Source organism: Penicillium expansum (genome assembly GCF_000769745.1).
Source record: "Penicillium expansum strain MD-8 chromosome Unknown contig278, whole genome shotgun sequence".
Taxonomy (NCBI): domain Eukaryota; kingdom Fungi; phylum Ascomycota; class Eurotiomycetes; order Eurotiales; family Aspergillaceae; genus Penicillium; species Penicillium expansum.
In genome coordinates this window covers 14,803-32,885 of record NW_015971278.1, presented here as the reverse complement: position 1 = coordinate 32,885, position 18,083 = coordinate 14,803, and the positions used below count along the sequence as shown (strand labels likewise).

General features: G+C 49.6%; 3 protein-coding genes across 3 annotated transcripts; 2 read left to right on the top strand and 1 right to left on the bottom strand.

Moving 5' to 3' along the window:
* Positions 1-1,877: 1,877 nt before the first annotated feature.
* PEX2_084720 (putative rRNA biogenesis protein RRP5) lies at positions 1,878-9,124 on the top strand (the record flags this gene model as incomplete). Its single annotated transcript, XM_016745742.1, has 5 exons — positions 1,878-2,348; positions 2,397-6,791; positions 6,847-7,388; positions 7,777-7,992; positions 8,059-9,124. 5 exons carry the CDS (start codon positions 1,878-1,880, stop codon positions 9,122-9,124), a joined length of 6,690 nt encoding a protein of 2,229 aa, XP_016599585.1.
* Positions 9,125-9,718: 594 nt separating this feature from the next.
* On the bottom strand, positions 9,719-10,918 carry PEX2_084710 (urease accessory protein UreD; the record flags this gene model as incomplete). Its single annotated transcript, XM_016745741.1, has 1 exon — positions 9,719-10,918. One exon carries the CDS (start codon positions 10,916-10,918, stop codon positions 9,719-9,721), a length of 1,200 nt encoding a protein of 399 aa, XP_016599584.1.
* Positions 10,919-14,033: 3,115 nt separating this feature from the next.
* On the top strand, positions 14,034-17,629 carry PEX2_084700 (cohesin subunit IRR1; the record flags this gene model as incomplete). The annotated part of the gene is made up of 2 exons (XM_016745740.1): positions 14,034-14,493; positions 14,553-17,629. The coding sequence occupies 2 exons, from the start codon at positions 14,034-14,036 to the stop codon at positions 17,627-17,629; spliced, it is 3,537 nt and encodes a 1,178-aa protein (XP_016599583.1).
* Positions 17,630-18,083: the final 454 nt, after the last annotated feature.

Here is an 18,083-nt window from a genome sequence, read left to right as displayed (position 1 = left end):
ATCTCTTCAATTCGTGAAGTGGCCCGCCGTTTTGGTATACCCCGTACAACACTTCAAGACCGACTACGTAGCCACCAACAACGCGCGAATTCTCGCGCTAATTTATCTAAATTGACTGAAATTGAAGAGGAATCTCTTGAAAAATGGATTCTCTCTATAGATCTACGTGGAGTAGCCCCCCGGCCCTCTTCTGTACGAGGAATGGCGGATCTTCTCCTTGAAAAGCGTGGAACTACCCCAGTTATTTCGGTCGGCGAAAACTGGGTTACAAACTTTGTTAAAAGACGTCCTCTCCTCTCCTCCCGATTCTCGAAACGGTATAACTACGAGTGTGCGAAATGTGAAAACCCTAAAATCATTACGGAGTGGTTTGATTTAGTTTAAAAGACAGTCTTTTAATATGGAATCGATCCCGACGATATCTATAACTTTAACGAGACTGGTTTCGCGATAGGATTGACTATAACTGCGAAGGTTATTATAAGGAGTGAATACTACGGTCGGCGTTCACTTTTATAACCTAGAAATCGAGAGTAGGTGACTGTTATTGAGTGTACGAATGCTTCTGGCTGGGCCCTTCCTCTGTGTGTGATTTTTAAAGGTAAAGTCTTTATTGAATCATGGTTCGACGGCCTTCTAGAGGATTAGCGTTTCGAAGTTAGTCCTAACGGCTAGACCTCTAATAAAATTAGACTTCATTAGCTTAAGAAGCTCTTTATTCCTAGTACTTCTTTATATATAAAGGGGGTATTGGCTTTTAATACTTAACAGCCACGGAAGTCATTTAACGCCTAAATTCGACGAAATTTGTAAGCAAAATAAGGTAATACTAATCTGTATACCAGCGTATTTATCTTATCTTTTATAACCTCTGGGTATTAGTTGTTTTACGGTATTAAAATAATCATACGGTCGGATGGTTAAGATAAAAATATGTACCGGGATCAATTATATTAATAAACTTGACTTCCTTAAAGCTTACCCCCTCGTACGAATTAAAGCTTTTAAATCGGAGACTATTAAAAATAGCTTTGGAGCAGCTAGTTTAGTACCATTTGTACCTAACTAAGTGATTTCAAAGCTTAATATCCGGCTTCGAACCCTAACCCCCCCTGCTAGCTAGGGTAGTGAATTAAGCCGGAATTTTACCCTAAAAACCCCTATTACAGAGAAAGAACTACGTCAATAGGCTTTATCAATCAAAGCTTTACTCCGTATAAGATCTCGAAGCCCGCCTAGCCCGTCAGATCGTGTACTAAACCAGCTTGTGAAAGGCTTCCGTCTTACAATGCAAGGTACTATCTTACTCGCCAAAGAAAACAAGGAATTACGCGCCGCTAACGAGAAGCAGAAGCAAAAGCGTACTCGATCCCGAAGGCAGATACCTGCTGAAGAAGGCCTCTCAGTTCAAGAAGCATCTGTATTAATTATGTAGTAACAGGAAGCAACTGAAGCACCTCCCCCCGGCCCTAGCATACCTAGAGAATCGGCTATTCAGTCACGTACGCGGCCCCCCCGGGGGTGTGGAATATGCAGATTGCCAGGGCATAGAAGAGAAACATGTCCAGATAGACCACTTAGTTAGTTAAATTAATTCAATGGCGTTATGGTTGAGATAAATGTATTTAAATTTATTAAGTTGGGGTGTGTGGCCGGCTCGTTTGTGTGGCCGGCTCGTATGTGAAATACGTTAGTTAGTTACAGATCTTGGCAGGGGATTTGTCCTTGATATTCAGGCATCAATATGCTGACTCATGACCCCATGTCTATACACCGCTCAGAAGGTTCTGCCGCGTCCGCGGAATTTTTTTTATCTTTTCTCTTGAGGAATTAGACCGCAATCTGCAACTGCACGATTCGGTTTTGCCAGTTTAAGAATGGCGCCTATCAAGCGCAAGGGGAATGCCCCCGAAGAAAATACTGCTCGTCAGCCCCAAAAACGTGCTAAAGTTGGAGCGGAGGAGGTCAAGAAAGATCATAAGAAGTCAAACGATGCCACCACATCCACTGCTGGGAAAGCTTCAGAACTTTCTGTGCTGCGCGACGACGAGCCCTCGTTCCCTCGTGGTGGCGCAAGTGTTCTAACCCCATTGGAGCGCAAGCAAATTCAGATCCAGGCCAACAGAGATGTTTTGTTCGAGCAGAAAGAATCTGGAAACAAGAAACTCTCCCAGAAGACGCCTTCCAAGGAATTCGCCGAGGAAAGCGACGACGATGTTGAAATGGAGGACGAAGAAACTACCGCGACTACCAAGAAATCGCGCAAGAAGAAGTCAAAGGGCAAGAAGTCTGCAGACAAGGAAACCGATGACAAGCAAAATGTTCGCATCGAGGGTCTTAGCTTCAAGGTACGTGCTGGAAAAAGTCTTCATATCGCATCACTCTAACAATTGCAGCGTATTGTACCCGGAGCCATGATCCTGGGTCAGGTCTCAAGTATCAACGCCCACGACATCGGCCTTTCGCTGCCCAACAACCTTACCGGCTACGTCCCTCTCACAGCCGTTTCGAAGGGCCTCGAAGACAGACTTGAGAAGATGTTGAACGACGAAGGCGAAGACGACGATGCCGAGGACAGTTCCGACGACGAGTCGTTTGACTTGAAGGATCATTTCTATTTGGGTCAATACCTGCGGGCATTCGTTGTGTCTACTGGCAACAACCCCGATGATCCCAAGTCAAAGAGCAAGAAGCGAATTGAGCTTTCTGTCGACCCTAGACAAACAAACACTGGCTTCTCAAAGTCCGATCTTGTTGTGAACTCGGCTGTCCAAGCGTCCGTTGTCAGTGTGGAAGATCACGGTGTGGTCATGGATCTTGGCATTGAAGGTTCAGAACTGAAGGGCTTCATGTCCTCCAAGGAGACCGACCCCAGTGTGGATTATTCTAGCATCAAGGAAGGCTCTGTTTTCCTTTGCATGGTCACCGGCCAGAACCCCAGTGGCAATGTCATCAAGCTGTCCTCCAACTTCCAAACATCCGCCTCGATTAAGAAGTCCAACTACCTCAGCTCGGCCCCTACCATCAACACTTTCCTCCCCGGTACCGCCGCAGAAATTCTTCTCACGGAAGTCACATCGAACGGAATGATCGGAAAGATTATGGGAATGCTCGACGCAACCGTTGATCTGGTTCAGTCTAGTATCAACGGCAAGATTGATCTGGAGAAGAAATACAAGATTGGCGCAAAGATTAAGGGTCGTATCATCTCAACTTTCCCAGCTGCTGAGCCGCTGAAGGTCAGCTTTTCTATGCTCGACCACGTCCTCAAGCTCTCTTCCGATGCTCGCGGTCCCGGTTCTTCTGACGATGCGCCTGCTATTTCTGCAATCATCCCCGAGGTCAAGGTCGTGAAGGTTGATCACGGTCTGGGTGTGTATGCTCGCATTGGAGAGACAAAACACATGGGCTTCGTTCACATGTCGAGACTTTCTGATGGCAAGGTCGAAACAATTGATGAAACTTCTGGAGCTTTCCAGCTGGATGCTGTCCACGAGGCAAGAGTTATCGGGTACAACTCGATTGATAATCTCTACATTCTCTCATTTGAGAAGAGCGTTATCGAGCAGCCCTTCCTTCGCGTTGAGGATGTGAATGTGGGTGCTATTGTGAAAGGAAAGGTTGAGAAGCTTCTAATCGGTGCCGATGGTATGAATGGATTGATTGTCAACCTGGCCGATGGAATCACCGGTCTTGTTCCCTCCATGCACTTTGCGGATACTATGCTTCAGTTCCCAGAGAAGAAGTTCCGCGAGGGCCAGAAGCTTTCGCTGAGAATCCTCTCTGTTAACCTCGAAAAACGCCAAATTCGTTTGACCCTAAAGAAGAGCTTGCTCAACAGCGAGTCTACTATCTGGAAGGACTACAAAGATATCACCCCTTCGGCTCAGTCTCCCGGTACCATTGTCAACCTTCAGAGTCATGGTGCTGTTGTGCAGTTCTACGGTGAGGTCCGTGGCTTCCTTCCTGTCTCCGAGATGAGTGAAGCCTACATCCAGGATCCGGCCCAGCACTTCAGACTCGGCCAGGTTGTTAATGTTCATGCTTTGAGCGTGGATGCATCCCTTGGAAGACTTGCTGTCTCGTGCAAGGACCCCTCGACATTTACCGAGAAGTATCGTGAGGCCTTTGAAAACCTTCATCCCGGCCACCTTGTTACTGGAGTTGTCTTCGAGAAGTCTAATGATGATGTCCTTCTCAAGCTTGACGAGTCAGGCCTCGTCGCTCGTCTCGATGCTGAGCACCTCATCGACGGCCCTCCATCTAAGCAAAATTCGATGCTCTCTAAGCTCCGCGTGGGCCAGAAGCTGAACGACCTCTTGGTCCTCAACATCCAGCGCGCCCACCGCCTTATCAAGGTTTCCAGCAGGGCTAGCTTGAAGAAAGCTGCCAAGCAGAAGAACATTCCGGGCCAGTTCGAGGAAGTCCAAGAGGGCTCCCTTGTCACAGGATTCATCCGTAACATTACACCTGATGGTGTATTTGTTGAGTTCCTCGGCGGCCTCACTGGCTTGCTCCCTAAGCGTCTTATCGAAGACGCCAACCTCGAGCAGCCTCACTACGGGCTGTCAAAGGCGCAAACGATTGTTGTCAATGTGCAGTCTGTGGATCAGGAATTCAAGCGCTTCATTCTGAGCATGAAGCCCGTTCAGGCTACCCAGGCCGCTCCCAAGAAAGCAGCCCAGCAGAATGACGAGACCGTTACCAACCCCGTCGATGAGAACATCAAGACCATGTCCGACTTCACCTTCGGCAGAATTGTTGAGTGCAAGGTCGTCTCTATCAAGGCGACCCAGGTCAATGTCCAGCTCGCCGATAACATTCAGGGTCGCATTGATGTCTCCGAGATATTCGACGACTGGAAAGACATCAAAGATCGCAAGCAGCCCTTGCGATTCTTCAAGGCCAAGCAGACTCTCTCCGCCAGAATCCTTGGTGTCCACGATGCCCGTAACCACAAGTTCCTCCCAATCAGCCACCGCACTGGAAAGTACCCTGTGTTTGAGCTCTCTCTGAAGCCAAGCTACATCAAGGCCGCCAATCCTGCCCCTCTTAACATGGAGCAGGTTCAAGTCGGCTCCTTCTGGACAGGCTTCGTCAACAATGTCGCCGATGACTGCCTCTGGGTCAACTTGTCTCCCAACGTGCGCGGCAGACTCCGCTTCATGGATGCATCAGATGATCTGTCCTTGTTGACTGATATCGAGAAGAACTTCCCCATCGGCTCTGCTTTGAAGGTCCAGGTTACCGCTGTTAACGCCGAGAAGGGCCACCTCAACCTCTCTGCCAAGCAGGGATATGACAAGCTCACATTTGCAGATATCTCCGTTGGCATGATCTTGCCTGGTCGCGTTACCAAGGTCACTGAGCGTCAACTCATTATGCAGCTCGGCGAGTCACTTGTTGGCGCGGTCAACCTGATCGATCTTGCAGATGACTACTCCAAGGCCAACCCTACCGTACACAACAAGAACGAGGTTCTCCGAGCATGCGTTATTGCCGTTGACAAGTCCAACAAGAAGATCGCCTTGTCGCTGCGCCCCTCCAAGGTCATGAGCTCCTCTCTGCCCGTCCAGGACCGTGAGATCTCTTCGCTCAAGGATGTCAAGCCCAACGACATTGTTCGCGGCTTCGTCCGGCGAGTCACCGATTCCGGTCTCTTTGTGGCAATCAGCAACGATATCACTGCATATGTCCGCGTGTCTGATCTTTCTGATTCGTATCTCAAGGAATGGAAGGACTCCTTCCAGCCAGATCAGCTCGTCAAGGGTAAGGTCACGTTTGTTGACGCCGAGCAAGGCAAGCTGCAGCTGAGCTTGAAGGAGTCCGTTCTGGACCCCAACTTCAAGGCTCCCATCACCCTCAAGGATCTTAAGGTTGGTCAGATTGTCACCGGCAAGGTCCGCAAGGTCGAGGAATTCGGTGCTTTCGTTGTCGTTGATGGGTCTTCAAACATCAGCGGTCTCTGCCACCGCAGTGAGATGGCTGAGAAGCGCGTCGAAGATGCTCGCAAACTGTACGACGAAGGCGATGCTGTTAAGGCCAAGGTCATTAAGATCGACCTTGAGTCTAAGAAGATCTCGTTCTCACTCAAGGCTTCCCACTTCCAGGATGAAGAGGAAGACGACAGCGAGGATGAGGACAGCATGAGCATTGATGGTCTTGGCGGTGTTGAACTCGGCGAGGACGATAGCGAAGATGAGGATGATGATGACGAGTCCATGGGAGGTGTTGATGTAGAGGAGGACAGCGAGGAGGAGGAATCCGAGGATGAGGATGAAGATGTCCTGGTGCAGAAGTCTAGCAAGGCCGGAGGTCTCGGTGCGAGCGGTTTCGACTGGAGCGGCACCGCCCAGACCGATGCCGCCGCGCGCTCCGACAGCGAAGATGAGGACTCCAAAAAGAAGAAGAAGAAGAACCGCAAGGCCGAGATCCAGGTGGACCGGACCGGCGACTTGGACGCCAATGGCCCTCAGTCCGTTGCCGACTTCGAGCGACTCCTTCTCGGTGAGCCCGACTCCTCGCTGCTGTGGCTGCAGTACATGGCCTTCCAGCTGGAGCTGGGTGAGATCGAGAAGGCTCGCGCCATTGCCGAGCGTGCTTTGCGCACTATTACCATGGGTCAGGATGCCGAGAAGTTGAACATCTGGGTTGCGCTGTTGAACATGGAGAACACCTACGGTGACGATGACAGTCTCGAGGAGGTCTTCAAGCGCGCCTGCCAGTACAACGACCCCCAGGAGATCTACGAGCGCATGATCAGTATTTACATCCAATCCGGCAAGAACCAGGTATGTGTAAATCCATTTCGAGCTTTACTCTCTACGGATGCTAACAATTTCACAGAAAGCAAGTGATCTCTTCTACGCCGCTCTCAAGAAGAAGGTTTCCTCCCAGTCCCCCAAGTTCTTCTACAACTACGCCAGCTTCCTCTTCGACACCATGGCCTCCCCCGACCGCGCTCGGGCTCTGCTCCCGCGCGCCCTTCAGTCCCTCCCTGCCCACACCCACGTCGAAACGACCTCCAAGTTCGCCCAGCTTGAATTCCGCTCCGCTAACGGAGATGTTGAGCGCGGTCGTACCGTCTTCGAGGGTCTCCTGTCCTCATTCCCCAAGCGTATTGACTTGTGGAACGTGCTTCTGGACCTGGAGATCAAGGTCGGCGATGCGGAGCAAGTGCGTCGTCTCTTCGAGCGTGTCCTTGGGCTGCACAGTGGCAAGAAGGGTCCCGTTAGTGTGGATGCTAGCAAGAAGCTCAAGCCTAAGCAGGCCCGCTTCCTCTTTAAGAAGTGGCTCTCTTTTGAGGAGGGTTTGGCTGCCGATGGAGATGAGAAGATGGTTGAGGAGGTCAAGGCACGGGCTGTCACCTATGTCAAGTCTCTCCAGGAGTAAATCTATAAAAAAGTGTGTTCATCTGAACCCATAGGTGTTTTGGGGTTTGCATTGAATTTGTGTACTTGTATATAGCGATGGAAATATGTTCCTTTTTATGCCCAAAGTTTCTGATCAATCAGCATCAACTATCCAACACGTGTACCTATAATATACATATGTACACATTCACTGTAGGTATCGTCAAGTAGATGTAACAGAAAAATAACAATCCAAGGTTGCCTGGAGTCTGGATCCTAATCCTCCGCTTACTTATTTATTATGGCTGCCTGGGACTTTTTCTTCTCTTCTTTTTCTTCTCTTGGCTTTCAAATCGCTCATTATGACCTATTTCCGCTCTTCCCAGAGCAGCTCAATATCCAATCTGCACTTTGATCCATACAGAGACTCATTAGATACAGAGGACCCGAGCCTCAATGGGCCTGACTCTGTTGAGCGAGTGGGGTTTCCGACCCGCTCATGGCGTCAAGTCTGGACGGCCTTGGCTTGGTCTTCAACATCTCCCGAGCTATCGGAAGATTCATCCAAGCGCAAGCGATCTTGTCAATCGCCATACTTGCATGGTCTATGGCGTGCAATTATTGGAATATTCATCATGCTGTGGGTTTCAAGAACTATGCAGGCCGTGTCTATCAGACCCACCCACTGACCTATCACCGACAATAGAGGCATCATCCAATTCATCTCCATCACCTGTGGTATCGTCCTTTCGTTCTTCCCGGATGAATACGACCGCGCAGTTCATAATTGGTTAGATAGCGCCGACAGCATTACCACCGTAGACAACACTCGCTGGCCCACCGATATCTCGCGCGATATCGTCCCTGTTAGCTGCCACTCCCATAATGACTACTGGCACCGAGTACCACTGTACTCTGCACTGCAAGCGGGATGCATAGGCGTTGAAGCTGATGTCTGGCTCTTCGACGACGAACTCTACGTCGGTCACAGCACATCGTCCCTTACAGAGCGCAGAACCCTACAATCCATGTACATCGACCCGCTAGTAACCATCCTCGAGCGCCAGAACCCAACCACCAAATTCACCCAAGGAGGCGATAGCCCTGCGCATGGAGTCTTTGACACAGACCCAGCCCAATCCCTAATCCTCCTAATCGACTTCAAAACCGCAGGTCCGGCAACCTGGCACGCCGTCATGAAGCAACTCGCTCCGCTCCGTGACCGCGGCTACCTAACTCACTTCAACGGCGTGGACCTTATCCAAGGCCCCGTCACTGTCGTCGGAACGGGAAATACACCTTTCAATGTTGTCACCGCAAATACCACTTACCGCGATATCTTCTTCGACGCCCCGCTCGACAAACTCGTCGACGCCGACCAACCAGACAATAACCCCCATCCAGACGCAGCCCTCATCCCGGGCACAGATTTAGGCCAAGGCCAATCTGGTATGCCGGCTATCATCACTGCATCCACCTTCAACACGTCGAATAGCTTTTATGCCTCTGTGTCTTTCAAAAAGACAATCGGCCGTCCCTGGCCTTTCCACTTCACGCAGCGCCAAATGGACCGCATTCGCAGCCAGGTTCGTGTTGCGCACCAGCACGGCTTGAAAGTGCGCTACTGGGCGCTGCCGAGCTGGCCTCATAGTCTGCGCAATCATGTCTGGCGTGTGCTTGCGCAGGAGGGTGTGGATGTTCTAAATGTTGATGATTTGGTTGATGCTACTAAAGGGGATTGGAATTCAGCGGTTTTCGATTGGTGGCCATGATGATGGCTATGCACTGGTAGATGGTGCGTATCTATTTTTCTTTCTTTTCGCTCATACTTTTGATCGAATATGGGATCATTAGCTAGATTAGACTAGCGTCGGAGTTTTCTTGTCTGATTTATGATACCTCGCCTTTTTCTTCGGCTTTATTGCTTCGTTTTGTTGATAGACTTGCTTCTTATTTCATCGGTGCTATACACCCAATATCAAAATTTATTGCAGTTTTCAAGATATTAATACGGATACTACTCTGATAACAAAAGAGACAGAGAGATGGTAGTGTGGATGAAAACAATTCTTCAATTCAAATTCGCCACACATAATTTTGGTCTCTGTCGCATTCAGCGCAGGAGCAATAATGTTATTCCTCGACCTGGGATGTGTTTCCCAATGCTCTTGATAGCCGATATCCAGCATTGACGCCATAATGCTTCCAGTAAAATCATAAACCAAAGGACACAGTCCCAAAACAACCTGAAACCAAACTGAGATTATAAAGATCATATAGTGCGTCAACAGGCCCTCGACTAGCGGAGAACCCCCTGAACACTAAAAAAACACATCAAACGTAGCTACCGGTAGGACCTCAGATCCTCATAGACAGCAGAGCGCCTCTTCACCGAACTCGCGGGCAACACTACCCTCCTCCCGAATCAGTCCACCAAGCCAATGCTTCGCAGTCTCAAAGTCCTTCGCGCCGAACTTGACAAGCACGAAGCCAGCGCGCACGCGCGCCGCCGTCCACGTGACATCGCCTTTTTGGCTAATCGAAGGTTCAGGCACCGACGACGGCGCATGGTCTGACCAATTGCGACTGCCAATGCGAGGCTGCGACTGGAACTGATTCAGCATGAACGAACCTAGCGCCTCAAACACAGGGCCGGAGAGAATAAGCGTTCCGACGACACCATGCGGGCGCGTGCGCTCCGCGATGATATTCAGCGGCGTTAGGCCGGCCGGCGCCTGTGGCGGTAGGTCAACCGGGTTTTCTAGACCGGTATGGGTGGTGTTTTCACTTTCGACCTCGGTTTCGTCGGATATGGCAGTATCTTCCAGGTCTCCGGATTCATCGTCGAGAATTACCGAATCGCGGAGGAGGAGTCGGCGTTTGCCTTTGTCGTCTTCGGCCCAGACTTCGTTGCGTCCGCGCCAGAACTGGAAGTTCCAGTCCTCGCCGCGCGAGGTGCGGCCTTGCGTAACCCAGTCTAGGACGCAGAGGCTGCTGCGCTCAGTGCCTTTTGCCGTGGCGTCTACGGTGAAGGTTTGGACTTGGGCGTAGCGGCTGTGTTGGAAGGGGACGGAGGGGTCTGGGAGATAACAGAGGGCTGCTTGACGGCCGATGTTGACGTCGAGGGTTTGCTGGCTCATGTCGGAGAGGTGGTCGTTTGCGGGCATTTGATCCCGGTGGCCTTTGATTACATTTGGGGCGGTGCCGGTGTTGTTTGGGGTTGTTTTGAAGATCTTGGTGCTGCCTTGTGGCGTTGTTACCACCATTCGCGTCTTGGGTTCGAGCGTGATGGATACTTCGATGTGATCACCTGGCAGAAGCCCGCCGCCGTATGTGAGGAGGTAGAGGTGGACAGGGTTGGAGGGACGTGTGTCTGAGAGGGCGGAGGAGTCTGGGGATGGGACGAAGCCGCCGGTGCGCGGGACTAGCTTCAATGGGTATTTGTAGGTGAGGGTTGTGAGGGTTGGGTTGTTTGGTGGGAGTAGAGAGAGGACGACTTTGCCCTGCCCTGGCTTCGCAATGGAAGACTGAAAGGGCGAGGGAATGGGCATTGCTGGTTGTCGCATGGTGATGGATGTGAGGTTTTGAGCGCGAAGATAAAATGGCAAAAAGTTTGGCGGGCTAGTAGCGTTAGCGATGTAAAGAGGAAAGCCTTTGGCAGTGTAATATTTGTATTAAGCAATAAAGCCAGGCCAGGTTATCCGAGTTGGAGGGGGGCGACTATATAAAAAAGGAAAATGACGACTCCTTAGTCATAGACATCCACATGCGTCCGACTTGTCAAGCGGGGGGGAAATATTCCCAAACAACCTGGTTCCCTTGGCTTTCTGAATGAGGACTCCGGAGCATAACGACATAAAATCACTGGCAGAGAATGAAGGGTTGAGGTTTCTATGACAAAGAGTATCTCCGCACTGGCGTTGAACGTGGAGGGTTACCTCTTGGCAATGCACTTAGATGTCATTTGCCCAGCCCTGCCTGCCCAGGTGATCTGCACGGCTTATTTAATTTTCTTCAGGAAAAGGCTATAGATTAATAGTAAAGCAACTAAATAGCTAGTATATGCTATTTATTGGTACTCCCCTGTGTGCACTCTGCCTCAATTGTCGAAAGAATAGGGCTTGGATTATGTCTATTGCCTATAGTTCCCCTCCAGCCCATTTTTAAACCGGGTCTGCTGATAATATTAAGTAATTCCTCTTGAATTTAATTTGAAATATCTGCAGCCCTCAGCTAATTGGGACGATGCTGGTAAGCTGGGGCAAATGGCGTTTTTGCAACAAAATATAATCTAATAAGAGCAGGAAGATAATGAGTGTAGGTACCTCCCGGGGTCACCACTAGTGCTTATACATGCTAGTGTTGAACTACGAATAAAGTACGTTAAGGAAGGGCAAAAAGCACGCTACTTACGTCTTGGTCATCACCGGCTATATGTTTGTTGGCAAGGAGACCGAGTGCTGAATAGCTTCAAATTCAACATGCCCCAAATCACTGGTGTTATGCTAGCTACTCGGATTCGTTATTTCAAAATACGGCTCAAGATTGAACGCCCACAGTATTTGAGGTACTATAGCACTAAGCGGGGCTCACTATACTATTCGAGTCTTGGATTCGGGAAGTCTGCATTCTTATCGACGTTAAATTTTCAATCTTGGGTTGCCGTCAGCGCATATGCAGCATTACTTCTCGCACATGCGAGGTCCAATATTCAAATACGGAACTTGCTTATATAGTCCAATTCCCAGCAACTATGCTTCCTAGATCCCTGCATTGCCTATCCCAATTATAATGTTCTCCTACAACGCAGTTTCTTTTGGTTATGGGTGACGTCCTCTTTAAATAGAAGCCCTAAATCGACTCCAAGTTCCCTGTGGATATTTCGCGCCCTATCACCCACTCAAAAATCCGATTCGATTACGGACAGGGCCGAATGACGAGTGCCTAGTGTTACTAGCGACTAAGCAATGAACATAGAGTCTTAGAACAAGAGATTGCCTGGATGTTCCGGTCGATGATAGGTTGCTGGACGTGATACTTGCATCGGGATGTTGGCACGCGGAAACCCGATCATTATTTCTATGAACGCAGTTTGAAAGAGACTAGCACATCTTTATCTGAGTCAATGTCTCTTGATGATACAAAGGAAAATGCCCTAGCGGCATAGGAGGTCGCTATGGCGGGTCTACTATTCAAGGGCATAAAGCAGATGAGGTCTGTGGTCAGCTCATGAAATATATTAAGGAAAAACTACATATGACATTGCATAGGTGAGACATTGATGCAAGATTAGACAGGCAATTCGAGACCGAACAAACTGTCTTGTAGTAGTATCCGTTTATCTATGTACCCCGTGCAGTGTGTTAATTTGATTATAACACCTCATATGATCGATGCATCACCTCTTTCATTATAAAGACTTCTCAGCTGTTCCATTCCTTTTACTTTTCTGTTTCTGCTGACCGTAATTGCACCCCTAGAGCCGAAAGATAAATGGCTAAAAGAGAAGAAGGTTGACTTTATCTCACAGTAGTAGATAGAGGTCAAAATGGTGAAGAAAAGCTCTCCGAAATTTAGCTTCTTAAGTATTACAGATAAAACCACATCAAACGAGCCTTCGTCTAGTACATACATCTAACACCATCAATAATATGCTGCTGAGTACGACACTTCTCTCCACTGGAAGTCCTAACCTATGAGACTGCTTTCAAACAAAACTTGCCAAAGATATCTACATCTATTTCAACTTTGAAGATGAGATAGCATTCTTTTATGTTGCCCAGCTGCCGAATTTGAACGGGGTAATTGAAGAAGGCCTGCAAATGTATCCACCCGCACCGGCTATTGGATCCTGAGTAGTCCCTGCAGGGGGAGCCGTGGTCTGCAGTCAGCACTTGCCCAAGAAGGTCAGTCTGGGAACAGATGGATGTTAACACTGTATCTTGTCTTATATCCCAGACCTCCGTCTCCGTTGCCCACTACTCAACCTTCCGCGGCTTGTCCAACTTTGCAGAACCAAACTCGTTTCACCCTGAACGTTGGCTTACAGATAATGTAGACCCACGATTCAAAGATTACAGGATACTGTAGCACTTCGATATCCGCCTAGACCCCCGTGCCGCTGATTGAGATAAGGCCAAGAGCTACATCGTCTAGGAGAATTAGCCGTTGTGGGTATATCTCTAGCGCGCCGGACACTTATGTCAGAAATAGGGCTCCTAGTTCTATATTTCTAGGTAGTTAGAGTGTCAAGAAAGAAGAAGTTGAAAGGGGAGAGAGAAAGAAAAAAAAACATGAGGATTTTCGTGTGATAAACAAATGTTTGAGGCTCCTGAACTAGTTAGTTACATAATATATGCAACCTCAGGCCTCAAGGCACGATGTCGCGTCTCCCCCCACGCTGAGACCCGGACCGTTTTCTGCCCAAGTGCTTCCGTTTGATTGACCTTGTCTCAACACGGTCAGCGCGCGTGTCGCCAATATTCGACGTCACAAATTGCAGACTTCCTTCATACCTCCCCCCAACTTCTGTTTGCTCGGTCGTACCAGACCCGCGCGTTGCACGAGCGCGTCCCCGACCTGAATTACAGCGATATCTGATAACTCCGTTGAAGGCCATTGATCTGGTCAGCAGACCTATCTATCCGATCGCATACCCATATAATACTCCCATCCGACATCATGGATATCGACAACCCACCTTTATCAAGCCCCCGTGGCCCATCATCGACTCCCGCCGAAGACCGACGTAAATCCGGTCGACAGACGCGACGGCCCGAAATATTCTCCCAGACTACACATTCAGCCGAAGAACAAGCTGCTGGCGGAAAGCGCAAGCGAGGCGAGGCGCGTGAGGACGGCGATGAGGACGCGTCTGAGTCCGACAGTGATGATATCGGTGACGACGAGACCGATGAAGAAGAATTGAAAGAGAAACGACGCGCTGCACGTCGAACTGGTGCTAAGAAATCCAAACCCAAGGCCAAGGGATCGCACGCTTCGAAAAAACCCAAGGTTGCCAGTAACGGGTTAGGGAGACGACTCGCCTTCCGACCAGCCACCAATGGCCGACTACCCGCTGCTCGTCCCCGGAAGCCGAAAGTACGACCTAGTCTCGCGGCGGGTGAACGCGGATTGTTTGGTGAGTGATAATTCCATTCGCGTATGGAAAATCAAACCCGTGGCTAATACTAGAGTTAGCTGAGGTCTTTGGGAAAAGCAGCAATGCCGATACAGTTGCCGCTCAGTGGTTGTCTCAATACCAGCGCAACAATGGGCAGGCCATGCGGGACCTCGTCAACTTCATCCTACGATGCACGGGTACCGATCTTGAGATCGACATTAATGAAGTGGAAGACATTGACAATGCCCCGGGCCGAATCGGAGACTTGCAGAACCTTTACCAAGCAGAAGGCATCACTGAATACCCTATCATCTCCAAAGCGAAGAAGTTCAGAGCGTTCTCAGTCCTCCTTGAAGAATTCACTGTCGCACTGATCCAAACTTTCCATGCCTCTTCCATCCTGTACACCGATGATACGCTGCTCGAAAACATTCAGATCTGGATCTCTTCCATGTCAACATCAAAATGCCGACCATTCCGGCATACAGCGACCCTGATCTCTCTCGCAATCATGAACGCTTTATGTGATATTGCACGTGAGGTGACGACAAGCGTATCTACTTCCAGAAAACAACTCGAAAGTGAAAAGAAAAAGAAGACGGTAAATAAGGGCCGTGTGGAAGCAATTAAAACAGCCGTCTCAGAGGGCGAACAGAAGGTGGAGCGACTAGACGAGTTCCTGCAGGATGGATTCGATACTGTGTTTGTCCATCGCTACCGGGACATTGACGGTCAGATCCGTGCCGAGTGTCTGACAGCTCTAGGCGGATGGATTCGCACATACCGAGAAATCTTCTTTGAGGGCCAGTATCTGCGATACCTGGGATGGACCCTCGCCGATGTCGTTGCACAGACCAGACTTGTTGCCTTGACTGAGCTTTTGAGCCTTTATGGGAACCGTGACAACCTTGCTGGTTTGCACTCATTCACTGAGCGATTCCGGCAGCGAATCGTGGAGATCGCTGTTCAAGATGCTGATGTTTCGGTGCGGATGGCTGCGATTGAGTTGCTTAACCACCTTCGCGAAGGTGGCTTACTTGAGCCCAATGATATTGATGCTGTCGGTCGACTCGTGTTCGATTTGGACCCCCGCATTCGGAAAACAGCTGGACGCTTCTTTGTCGCCAACGTTCAAGATGCATACGAGTCAATCACCGAAGAGGTGGGAGAGGAGATTTCCGAATTGTTGGCTGATGACGATGAAGACGATTATGAATCGCCTAAGCACTCATGGATCAAATTTAAATGCCTCACCGAGCTGTTCCAGGCGTACGATGAACAACAAGCCGAAAAGCAATCGGAGCCAATGTCTCGGGACACACTGCTGGGAGCGGCTGTAGAGTCGCGCTTCGCTCTCGCAACTGAGGCCGTCTTCCCCCACCTGGAAGAGCTTTCTCAATGGCCGTCGCTGGCTGGTTATCTGCTTTATGACCACTCTCAAATCACCGATGAGCCATCTGAAGATGATACTGCAGGAGTTGTAAAGAACATGTACAAAATGCGGGAGGGACAAGAAACTATCCTTCTAGAGGTACTCTGTGCCGCAGTCAAGCTCCGTGTTCTCGACATCACCAAGTCTGATATCGACAAGCGCGGGCGCAAGACTAAGGCTCTAACAGCGAAAATTTCCGAGCTCCAAGAGGAACTTTCTCACAACCTTGCTCAGATCATTCCAGGGCTTCTCAATAAATTTGGGTCCACGCCAGAAGCCGCTTCTGCCGTTCTGCGACTAGAACACCTTGTGGACCTGAACACAATCCAGGATCTCCAAAAAGACGCTACGGCTTATACCTCTTTGCTCAATGATATTAACAAGCAATTCTTGACTCATTCAGATCAAGATGTTCTGGCTGAGGCTAGTGTGGCTTTCTTGCATGCCAAGAGCTCCGAGGAGATGCGAGAGGCGCTAGAGAGCAAGGTCCAAGAGCTATGGGATGATATGGTGGAGGCACTGGCTGCCTTGTCTCGGAAGAAGGATGTCCAGGAAGGTGGCTCAATATCCGATCCCACTCTCACCAACCTGAGCAATACTGTCTCTCGAATTTCGAACCTCGCCGGTATCACAGATTGCACCTCCATTCTCGAGACTGTCCCTAATTCACGATCTAAATCTAAGAAGGACCACACTGAAGCCCCATTTAACAGCCTCATCCGTTTTGCCGAACGTGGTCTGCGCGGCGAAGATGACGATGAGGATATCGCCAAGGTGGAGAACGAGCTAGTATCAAGCAGTATCCGGTCGTTGCTTTTCTATTTCATGTGGAAGGTGCAGGCACTGTCCACAGCCTTGAATGACGGAAAGGCCTCCTTCAGCACATCCTACTTTGAAGCATTGACAAAGAGCCGCGAAACTTTCGCCTCCGCATTGCTCAACATCATGGAAACGCGGTCCGGGCTGGATGACCTTCGCTTCACAGCAACTACAACATACCTGGACTTGCAAACCCTCTTCAGCACGCTCCGCAACATCGGCCAAGGCAACGGCAATGATGAAGACGTCCTATTCCAAACCCAAAGCCTAATCCATGAAATTGGACCTGACACCCAGGCCCTCATCACCAAGATCCATGGCACAGCCGAGCGCACATCCGCCAAGAAATCAAGGCTCAACCTCGAGCCCGCAGACGACGACGCCCCGGCCTCGGAAGATGAACTCGACTCCGAAGATGAAGCCAGCGACTCCGAAGACGAAGCAGTCATCAACGACCGCCTCTGCAGCAGCATCGTCGCTGAACAGCGCCTCTGCGAGCTGACAGGAAAGCTCGTCCTTGCCATCATTGCCCGCATCATTGACGCCTCCGGCTCTAAGCGCGGCTCCCTGAAGAAGCGTCTCCTCCGCAATAAGACCGCCCTCGGCCACAACTACAGAGAGGTTCTCTCTTATCTGGAGGAGCGCAAGCCTCGCAGTGCCCCTCGCGCCAAGGGCAAGCAACCTGCCAAGCCTGCTGCTTCCCCCGCCAAGGGCTTCAAGTCTGCTGAGCATATTGATGATGACGATGAGAATGACCAGCCTGAGCCTATTGAGGAAGATGATGAGGAAGATTTGCGTGCGCGCGGACTTGTCGAAGAAGATGTTGAACATAAGAATGGGGACGAGGATGAGGAACTCAGTCCTGCGCCTGAGGCTGATGAAGATGAGGTGATGGGTGACTGATCTAGCTTGCCTTATTTGACATTAACGTGCGCCTAAACAAGATGATCCTGTTTATTGCTGCCGTTTTATTGCTTGTTGCTTTCTTTTCTTGTTCCTTTTTTTTCTCCCTCTACTTTCTTTTCTCTCTCTTATGGATTATGGCTTGAATTAACTGTATCTCTCTTCTTTGCTCTCGTTTGCGTGGATATGGACTTTTTTTCAACCTGTATCTTATATACTTCTTTGCTTTACTGCTAGTTCGCTGACTTGACCGCAATCTATTCCCCTCTGGTCTTTGCTGTAATATTTTGGGATCTTGATATAGAATTGCAGTATAGTAAGTAGGGTACTTGGGTCTGCTACATATTATCATTAGTAGATGTAGCCCTTGATTCAAATTCATCTTCAATCTCATCCGATGTGAACGCTCCTTCTCGTAGTTTTTTTAAGTTAATTCGCGCCTCTTCCATGCGGC